Source organism: Myotis davidii, unplaced genomic scaffold (genome assembly GCF_000327345.1).
Source record: "Myotis davidii unplaced genomic scaffold, ASM32734v1 scaffold175, whole genome shotgun sequence".
Taxonomy (NCBI): domain Eukaryota; kingdom Metazoa; phylum Chordata; class Mammalia; order Chiroptera; family Vespertilionidae; genus Myotis; species Myotis davidii.
The window spans coordinates 3,535,486-3,546,172 of record NW_006286972.1 but is presented as its reverse complement, the minus strand read 5'-3'; the positions used below and the strand labels follow the sequence as shown (position 1 = coordinate 3,546,172).

The 10,687-nt window shown below is 51.7% G+C and overlaps 1 protein-coding gene across 10 annotated transcripts in view; it reads left to right on the top strand.

Moving 5' to 3' along the window:
* The window catches only part of PCBP3 (poly(rC) binding protein 3), a 175,357-nt gene extending 165,115 nt beyond the window's left edge, over positions 1-10,242 (top strand). For 7 of the 10 annotated variants that reach the window (XM_015560698.1, XM_015560699.1, XM_015560702.1 and 4 more), the window contains 2 exons: positions 6,276-6,445; positions 7,420-8,190. In XM_015560698.1, coding sequence (XP_015416184.1) covers positions 6,276-6,445; positions 7,420-7,456 — 207 coding nt within the window. In that variant the 3' untranslated portion in view covers positions 7,457-8,190. Of the gene's footprint in view, positions 1-1,029; positions 1,037-2,472; positions 2,526-6,275; positions 6,446-7,419; positions 8,191-9,140 lie in introns of those variants that run through there. The other 3 variants (XM_015560701.1, XM_015560704.1, XM_015560705.1) reach the window with 2 other exon arrangements.
* The last annotated feature ends 445 nt before the right edge of the window (positions 10,243-10,687 follow it).

Genomic DNA, 10,687 nt, shown 5'->3' with positions numbered 1-10,687 from the left:
GTTTCCTATGATGAGGGGGCGCTGCCCGCTCCCCCATCCCCTTGAAAACCTGGGTCAGAGCAGAAGAACGAGAGTCTAGCTCTAAAGGGAAGACTGAGGGGAAGAGCATTTCCAGCAGAGTTGGCTGTCACCCCAGGGGTGAGTTCTGGGCCCCAGGGTGCAGCTGAGGCTGGAAGAAACCCCAAAACTTTCCCACAGTCTGCATCTGGGCCCAGCTGTGCCCATTGGGGTTCACGGGTGTCTTGAGGCTGAGACACTGGCCCCGATGCCCTATGCACTGGCAATGGGTTCCATCTCGGTGTAGCCTTTATTTAAGTTAATGAATAATTTAATGAGTGAAAATTAAAGCATTTATAGAAAATTTTGATTATGGAAGTGAATATCAGCCCTTACAAAGTTAATATCTGGGTGATACATGTGTGTCTGTACAGCCCTTAGCAGTTTAAAACGTGATTTTCTATAATTACTCAGCGAAGGGCTCCTGGAGATGACCTGGAAACCCCTAGGGCCTGGCTTGCCCAGGACACTCAGCCCCCACCTTCCCCCACAGCCCCTCCCCATGGCCTTCAGGCCTCAGGGATGGGGTTACTCACTCCTATTTGTGACAACCTTCCTCTCCAAGGCCCCAGGTGACCTGAAGTTCAGGTACTCTCATTACATAAGTACTTGCACACATGCACTCACATGCGTGTCCCCCATCACAGCAGGTTAAGCAAGGTGGTTGTGAGAGGCATTGGCTTGTTTGACAGGACCCTAAATGGCTGATGTCAGCATTTTTTCCAAAGCAGGCTCGTGCTATGTTGGGGAAGCATTGTTCCTGTCCCAGAGTGGGGATGCTACTTCAGGAGGGGGACACTCATGCCTGGGCACAGAGCCCTGACACAGGCATACAAGTTTTAAATGATGTGTTCTCACATTTATTAGTTGAATTTTACTTTCCTCTTGTAAACAAATCTGATACCTTCCTCCCCTCGATCAAAATATACCAAGTTAAATAAATATGACTCGTGCCTTTATGTCCATCCCAAGCCAGGCTGTTAGCAGTTCCTGTGTAAGACTCAGGACTAAGGAAATCTCTTAAATGCATTTTAAATGCCACGATGTATGGAATGTGTATAGATGGTTACACAACCAAATAATCATAGTGAAAATACCCTTATTAAAAGAAGACAAACAACAGAAACTCTAGGTTTAGCTGCAAAAGAAAAATAACAGACAATGCAGGATGAATTGGTTCGTGCAGCACCTGCCACCTGAGTGCCCGTGCTCAGCGGGCCCCCAGGACAGTCCCACCCTCACAGGGTCACTGATGGCAGCGAAACAGATGGCTAAAGTGCATCTGATTTTGGGGACACAAGTGCCATAGGGGAAGAAGCAGGAAGAGCCTTCGTTTTGTTGGGACCTCTCTGGGCCATGTGGAGATTAGACTGAAAGGCATGAGCAGAGGAAGTGACCAATGTGGGGTGGGAAGAGGGCTCAGGTTCCAGAATATTCTCAAGGTACATGAGCCTGGTCTGTGTAGTTAGCTGTGGGTGGAGAGAAGCAGGGGAGCCAGGGGGCTTCAGGGTCTGAGCTGAGCTGCAGGACCTGATCTGCCAGGACCATGTGGGGAGAATAACAGGGTCTCAGCTGTGGACTTTAGGTTTGAAATGCCTCCTCAGAAGGAGATGGAAGGACTGGTTACAGGGAGCCAGTCTGCCTTGGGCCTTTGTCCCCTCGGTTCCCCTACCACAGTCCCCCCATGTGTTTTGTTGTCAAACAAGAGTAGATCTTGTCCTGAACTCTGAAGAGCTGTCTTGATTTGGCAGGTCCTAAGCTGAAATTTGTCAAGATAAGGATTGAGGCTTGGTGACAAATTAGGCCTATGTCTTCATCTCCAACATAGACACCCATGCAGTCTTCCAGTGGCCCAGCAGTCTATTTTAGAATCAGTGATGCACAGGCTGGGAGAACTGCCCACTGGGCCTTGAAGCAGGCTGTGTAGCGGCCTTTGGGGAGTTTAGGGTCAGAGGGCAATGAGCGACAGCTGACACCAGTGGGGCTATTCAGTCAGGGAGAGGGAGGAGCAGAGTGGACAGAGAACCTATGGAAGACAGGGACCAGGTTGCAGGGTTTCGCCCTGGTACCCTATGCAGCTCCCAAGACATGGCCACACCCTGAGAGCTGTTTAGCATGGAGTTTCCTGCATGTCTGTGAAGGGCTTCGAGAGTTGTCCCTCCATATGATGTGCCCAAAATGAAAAAGTGAAACATCATTCTGCTGGGTTTTGTTTTCCTTGTTTTGAGAGAAGCTGGGACTCAGGAATTGCATTGCAGTTGAGCAAAGAGCTCACAGAGCCCTTGACCTCCAGCTGCACTAACCTTACCCCTTGGGCCAGCCCCTGGCCCTGCCTGGGCCTAGCATGGACTGGGCACTGGGGTTTGATGTGAGCAGCCTTCTGCCAGCCTAACCGTGTACCCTTGGTGTGCCCAGGTCTGGATGCCAGCCCCCCGGCCAGCACTCATGAGCTCACCATTCCCAATGATGTGAGTATGCCCGAGCCCCCTTGACCTTACCTTATAACCTGCCCATCCCTTCTCATGTTAAGCAGTTTAATGTCCATAAAAGCCCCTGAGGTACTAGATAAGAAAATAACAAATAGGGCGCTTTGGAGTTTACTTAGAATTTAGATGCCAGAGCTGGCAGGGAAGCTGAGGCCCCGCTGACCCCATGTGAAGGCACTGCCCTGCTTCAGGGTTGGCCCTTGAAGAATGGTGGCCCAGGGATGCTCTGGAGTGGCCCTGCCCCATGCTCCCTGGGACTCTGGAGGGTTTGGGGTTCTCTGTGAGTCTGCAGGGTATGGGGATGTCACAGGTTTGTCTGGATTCCTGGATCTGGTATCCACCTGCCTGGACACTGAGGAGGTGGCCTTTCAAGCCTCCATCACACTCAGTCCTCCCACTCATCCTCTGAATCCTTGAATCATATAAAAATGTTGACTTGGATCCCCAACCTAGGATACTAGGGCAGATATGGGGCATGTATCCTGGAGGGGCAGCTGCCCTGAGCAACACAGAGAGGCTGCTATGTGGGGGACTTGGACTTTCTTGCCCTAGGACCACGGCCCTCAGTAACCTTCACTGCTTTGCCCCTCCCACCAGCCTGGCAGGAAATCCTGTCTCTTCCCTTCAGTAGATGACTCACAGGAAAGAGATGGGCAGCCGGACGGGAGGGCCCTCCGGAAGAGACCGCTCTCGTCAGGGACCCTGTGCAGCTGCAGGCCAGACTTCTGCACGGGGTGATGGGGCTCTGTGTTCTCATGCAGAGCCAGTTTCTGCTTTCAAGGACTCCAGACATGTCCTCCCACTGTGGCTGGTCCTCGAGCAGCGACTCTGGGCAGGCTGCCAAGTCTTTTCACCTACACGATACGTGCAAGTCGCCAATCTGCTGTGGGCTCCCGCCTTTGTAGCCTTTCCTTAAACCACTTTTACACCAACACCAGATATCCTGCTCTGATTTGGGCCTTTATTTTAAAACTGAAATGAACCTAACAAGCAAGGAGATACACTTGTTTGGAAAGCTGACGTGCCTGTTCCCTGGGTCCCCTCCCAGTGCATGGCTGCCATCCTCCTGCTGGGGGAGCTCCTCAGAAGGAGGACGCCTTCTGGGCCCTGTGTGCCCTGCGGAACCCACTCCTTGACCCTTCCTGGCAAAGGATCTCTTGCAGGGGATGTGTGGCCCCATGGCCTCCTGCCACCCTGGAGAGAAAAGAGCAAGTAGAACGTGTATCTGTTGGGACACTTGCCTATCATCTTGTCAATCTCCGTCTCTTGGTCAAAATTAGATCAGACAAAGGAAAATTGTTCTGACACCTACATGTCACCACGACTTACCTGCAAAAAGGAACTCTGGACAGTGCAATAAATGTGATGACCTAAATGACGCACAGGGTCCACAACATGGCCAGCCTGCCCTTGTGGCCGTGGGGCCCCAGGCTGGGTCAGGGAGCTGCTCCCAGTTGCTGGCAGCCTTGGACTCCATCTCTGATGATCACCGCTGTGCCCTCACTGCCTGCTGCACAGCTTGCCTTGCTCTTGTCACTGTGCCTGTGGGGACCCCATGCTTGGGCCCCTTCTGCTGAGACAGGGAACCTAAGGGCTCACACAGGCAGCTGCAAGAATTGCGCAAGGGTAGATGTGCTCCCGTGGTTCCCGTGGGGTTTGACTTGGAAATCTGGTTAGGAGGGGGCTGCATTATTTGAGAGTACCTCTGTAATCTTTCTTTAAATGTCCAATGGAGGCATGAAAGACTTAGACGAGAGCTGGTCTCTGGTCTGAATGGCCAGGGGGCCTGGAGAGCCAGAGAGGCTGTGTGAAGGGCAGTCCAGGGCAGAGCAGATGTGGGCCTAGCGCTCTTGTCACATCCCCCTGTAGTTACTTAGAGGAGCCTTATGCTCAGCCGGAGTCAGTGTTGGAGGCTGCACTGACAGCTGTGGTTTCTCATTGGCACTCAGACTGCATGGTTTTATCTGGAAGAGAGATGTTCCATGTCAGGGGTGGGGAGCAGCTCAGGGGTGTGTAGTCTCAGGGAGGGGAGATGCCCTGAGGACAGGGAAGAAGAGAGATGTGGGTGTGGATGTTTTCAGTAAGAAAAACGGGAGGACAAACATTTAAGAGAATGTAGGGAGGGCACACAGAGGAAATCTACCTCAAATGGGTTTTGCTGGAGCAGAAACAGGCAGGCCGGGCAGGTCTGGGCAGGACCATTCACACTGAAGTACAAAGGAAGTGGACTTCCACACATTCTGTTTCTAGTGGCCAAGGAAGGTGTGAGGACAGCGGGAGAACATACCAAGTCAGGGAGGGAAGCTCAGGCGGGCCCTCCCGAGTGCCGGCATCGGCATCTTCAGGGAACTCAGCTGGCCCCACAGTCTTCCTCCAGTGCTGCTGCCCCTGCACCTGCCCTGGAGGGCTTGCCAGTCAGCTGCCTTGACTGGCCCTGGTCAGAAAGGAACCCTCAAGATTTCTCTGCCAGCGGGAGGGTGCCAGGGAAGAGCCAGTCAAGGATTTCAGGCTGGTATCTGTGGAAGTCACTCTCCCTGACCTCAGGGCCATGCACAAAGGAGTAAGGGGTGCAGCTGGTGAGATATGGGCAGAGCCTGGGTGGTAGGTGGGCCCAGGAGTGTGTGGGCAGAGCCTGGAGAGATGTGAGTGGAGTTGGGGGAACTTGGACAGGAGGTGGAAGAAGCTGAGCAGCTTGGGGAAGTTTGTCTGGACAGTTGGAGAGACTATGTTAAGGTCTAGTGAGGAAGCTGGTCTAACCTAGGAGAGGAACAGAGATGGCCTTGCAGATGAGCAGAACTGAGACGCTGGAAGTCACCTCAGGGACAAGAGCTAGTTGAGGTGCACCTGTGTCCCTAGTGAGCTGTTGTCATCTCGCAGGTTCAGAGTCACTTCACTCATTTGGAAATGGATTTCCTCCAGCCCTGCACCTGCTGCTGCTGCTGACACAAGAACAGGAAGTGCTGACACCACTGTCCAGGCTGCTACATGAGAGGTGGATAGGAAACCAACTGCCCAGGCCCCACTTGTCTGGTCTCTTCTTTCTCTGCTCATGCTCAGAGCTCTCATCGGCAGCCCCTATGTGAATGAAGGGACTCAGTTCTGTCCATGAACTTGGACTGCCATGCACAGCAGGGACCTCAGGCTGCAATCTGGCCCCACGTGTGGCTGTCCTGTGTCCTGGGGAGGCCCTGGCTCTTGTCCCTCTGGCTGTTTCATTCCCAAGGACTGTCTACTTCAGAGGCCACTGCATCCATCCTTATACAGAGATTACAGGATGGAAAGGAAAGGGAACACTTGACATGTCCTCAGAATTTCACCCAAGTTTATCAAAAGAGGTTTCAGGCAGCAGCAAGCTTTACTCCGGCTTCAAACAAACATCCCACTACCCTGAGAACCCAGCCCAGAAGGTACCAGCATGGCCTTAGCCTTGGTGCTGGCACTGGGCCTCTGGGTTCCCAAAGGACATTGGGCAAGTGGCAACCACGTGACTCTTTGGTCTCCTGATTTGTCAGGATGGCTCACAAATAGGGCACCAAGCAGAGCCCTGGTGCCCACAGCTCCCATCCCTCCCACAGAAAGACAGTGCCTCTTCCTCCTGGAAGCAAGGAGCTTGTGGTATGGGGTGGAGATCAAGGCTGGGCCGTCCCCAACAGCTTCCCCCAGAGCTCTGCACACACTGCTCAGGGCTGCCATGGGCTCTTCTCTAAGAAATTCCTCTGTCCTTTTTTCTAGCTAATAGGCTGTATAATTGGACGCCAAGGGACCAAAATCAATGAAATTCGACAGATGTCTGGAGCTCAGATCAAAATTGCCAATGCCACAGAAGGGTCATCAGAGCGCCAGATCACCATCACAGGGACCCCAGCCAACATCAGCCTTGCCCAGTACCTCATCAATGCCAGGTGAGTGCTGCTCAGTAGCTAGGACACTCAGAGACTGGCTAGTCCTGGGTGTGGAATGTGCCTCCTTCGGGGCTTCTCTTCCCTGCCGGGGGCTAGGCATGGAAGATGCTGGAGTCTCCACACACACACATGAGGCCTTTCTCACTTGGCCTTTCACCCTGAAGGATCTTCAGTGAGTGGCTAGGTGGTTAGAGGCGAGAGTATTTTCAGGAAGGCAGTGACTATGCCATCCAGGGCCTGAGGTCAGCCACACACCCAGGTTATTTGAAATTTAGCATAAAAGGTGTGTAGTTTCAGAGAAATGTTACTACTAAATCATTCTATTCTCACATGTCATGTGATTGTAAAGACCTCCTAACCCAGACACTTGCAGATAAGTGCATGAGGGAACTCTGAGAGGGTTCAAGGTTACATGCTGTAGGAGGTGAGATCCTGCAACCTGGCCAGGGCACATGGTGAGGAGGCCCAGAGCAGTGATAACTCTCCTGGCCACGCCTGGGCCACTCACCTGGCCTCCCCACCTAGGGCACATTGGAGAACACAGTGTGACCACACCCAGGGAGATGGGACCTCTCCACCTTGGTCCAGACCCTCTTCCCTACCCCACAATGTTGAAAGGGCTGAAGGGATGTGCAGGGGGACAGGGAGGCAGCCCCTGTGGGCAGTGTGACTCCAGTGCCCCTCACTGAGTGGTTGCTGTGGAAATGGTTGTGGTGGCCTAAGATTGTCCAAGTGGTTCTCATCATGCCCCTAACGTGATGATAAGCACAGGGGCCCCTGGTGGGTCCTTCTCCCTCTGCTGGGCTTTGGTCTCCAGCTCAAGGCCACTGAGCAGCGACCTGAGACTGTCTGTCCCAATAAGGAGGGAGATATATGCCAAGGCTGTGAGGATGCCACAGGGCAATACATTTCCTGTCTGACCTCATTTTGTGAGAATGCTGTAACCTGTCTCCCTGTGCCTCTCTCTCTTCTAGGCTGACGTCTGAGGTCACTGGGATGGGCGCACTCTAATCCTGCCCAGCATCTTCCACACCATGAACCCTGGCGTCCACCTGGCTCGCACGCTCTGTACAGACAGCCCACCCTGTGTCACAAATACAAATAGAGGTTTTCTTTACTAACAAAATGGTCTATAGAGGTACACATGCCAACAAAGCAAGTCTATATTTATAGCTGTCTGTGAGCTCCAGGCCTGTCCCTGACTGTGCATTCAGTAACTTCTGCTCCAGCCTTCTCACGCGTCCGCATGCAGCGCTTATTATGTTCAGTGTTCAGTGCTTGGGGGCATTCCCATCTGTGACATTTTAGAAATATTGCTCCTTAGTGTCAGTGTAACTGTTTTAAGAGTTGATTTAACATTTTGACAGCATTTCTTATTAGCTGTCCTCTCCTCATTCATCTAGACCTGTGGCTGCCCCTTTCTCACCTGGTCTCACCTGCTGACTTTGTTTCCCCTCATACCCTTGCTTGTCTTGGTCCACATATCCATGCAGGTCTTGTGCAGGTCTCATGCTGTACCCTTTCCCTTGTCCTGAGGGAAGGAAAAGCAGGTGCCAGAACCTGACCTGAGAAGTGGGATGAAGGAGGTGCTAGGCTCTGAGTTCACAGAGATGTTATGTGTGGGGAGGCCACACATGGGCCTTGGGCAGCTTCCGGGGTGGCTATAGGATTTAGACTGGCCAGGAAGCGCCTCTGCACCATGTCGGAGTTCAATAAATGTCGTGGGCTGCCCCCACTGGCTCTGGCTCCTCTCTGTGCCCCTCACTCAGACCCCTCCACCCCTTTTGCACACGCGCCTGGTCACACACTCATCAGACCTGGCTCTGCAGCCACCTGCTGTCTAGAGAAGCTAATTCATTCTCACACAAATTAATACTTTGTCCCCTCTCTCCCAACCCTTTCTTAAATGTTTGGCTTGCACAGGTCTTTCTAGTTTTACTTTTGCAAAACTACTTAAAATGACAATAATGAAAACTCCATTCTTGCCCAGGCTACAAAGTACAGTTTATAACTTGTGGAAACAGCCTCTCCCACTGCCTCCGTGGGCATGGGAGGTCAGGCCGCATATGTGACCCCAGCTACTTCCCAGCATGTGCATCTCACTTTTTCACAAAACTATCTGCTTGCTCACTTGTGCTCACCTCAATGAGCCCATGGCCCCTTTGAGACGCTAAAGCCCTGGTTGGGACACATGCCCCTGCAGAGGGAGACTCATGGGCAGGCAGAGACATCTCTTCCAGAACCCGTCTAGCAAGCAGTGGCTGGGATGGTCTATCCCCACACCTCACTCCAGAGACGACCCCTGGAGAGCCAGGTAGCACAAACAAGGGTGGTAGCAATTTTACATGAAGTAAAAAAAGGACAAAAGAAAACAGAAGAGACCAAAATGAAACCCTTAATAAAAACTGAACCCGGATCACTAATCAGAGCAGCAATGTAGCAGAGAAGAAAGTAAGTGGCCACCTGCATCCCATCTCCTGATTCAGGGGCAAGAGGCCTAAAAAGAAATGCATGTGGCTCGCAAGCTGCAGTTTGCCGACCACTGGCCTAGGCCACCGGGACACACTCCCATCACCACCTAGGAGTCGCCTGGTCGAGGTTGGGAGCACAGCATAGCAGCGCCTGGTCATTGCACACTGGACGGTTTAAGGCCATGCGGTTCACTCACCCACAGGACATATTGGCCACGTACCAGCCACCACTTGGGGCCTGAGAGGCGGCAGGGATGTAGTGGACACAGGTCTTCCTCTGAGCATCCTCATCAGCATGAGGGCAGCAGGTGGCCAGTAGACAAGGTAAGTGCCTTAGAAAGCAATAGAAGCCTGTGATGAGAAAGACCCAGTGATGAGGAGGGCATCAGAAGTGCAAGGTTAAATGTGTGGCAAGGTGGACCCAAGAAGCTTCAGCCCAGGTGGGCCTGGATTGAGAATAGCAGGTGGAGGGGCGGCTGGAGCCAGGGTTGGGCACCTGAGCTCTGGTGCAGGTAACACGATGACAGGGCTCTGGAGGCTGCAGGCACTGCTGAAAGATGGGGCCAGGACTGGGAGAGTGGGTTCTGGAGGCATTTTGAAGGAAGGATCAACAGGATTCCTGACATAAGATGTGGGCTGTGAAAGAAAGGGCCTCGGTGGGCAGAAGGCTCTCAATCTAAGCTCTGGAGAGGCTCGGGAAGGTGGGGGAAGGTCTGGGACAGGTTGTGGTTGAGATATGCCAGTCCACCATGGAGATAGGAGCTCTGAGGTATGATGAGCCTGTTGGGTGGCAGCAGGAGCAATGTGGGGAGGGCTGAGGGGGCTCCACGCAGTAAACCCAGTAGGAGTCAGCACAGGGGGCTGTGCCCAGATGGGATGATCCTGTGCCAGGCAGGCCATCTGCCTCACATGATGCCCAGCACTCTGAGGAGCTGAGCCCCCAGACCACAGTGAGGAGGTGTTGTCAGAGCAGGCTCATCCTCGAGAGTCTACAAATAAAACGGCTATGAACATTCATGTACCAGATTGTGTGGACATAGTATTCCATTTCTTGTGGGCAGATACCTAGGAGTGAAATGGCTGGGTCATTTGATAGGTGTATGTTTAACTTTTTAAGAAACTTCTCACCTGTTTTCTACAGTGGTTGTACCATCCTCCTTTCCCCTCACATGTGGGAGTGCCCGTTCTCCCATACCCTCAGCAACATCTGCTAGCTCAGTCTCTAATTCTAGCCATCTCAGTAGGTATGAAATGGCATCTCCTTGTTTTAATTTGCATTTCCTGTGACTAACGATGTTGGCCATTTTCTCATGTGCTTATTTGCCATCTATATATTCTTTGTTGAAGTGTTTGTTCAAATCTTTTGCCAATTTTAAAATTTGGTTTCCTTATTGAGTGTTCTTTATATATTCTGGATATGAGTCCTAAGGTACCTGTTTTGCAAATATTTTATTCCAGTCTGTAGCTTGTCTTTTCATTCTCTTAATGATGTCTTTTGAAGAACAGAGTTTTTAATTTTGATGAAGTCCCAATTATCAGTTTGTGCTTTTAGTGTCATATTTTAAAAATCTTTGACTAACCCAAGATCACAAAGATTTTTTCATGTTTTCTTCTAGAAGTTTTGTCATTTTATTCCCCTTCTGAATTGCCTTTGCACCTTTATAAAAATATCATTTCTCCATATATGTGTGGGTTTATTTCAGAATTCTCTTTTTCTGTGCTGTTGATCTATTTGTCTGTCTTTATGCCAATACCACACTGTCTTAATCAC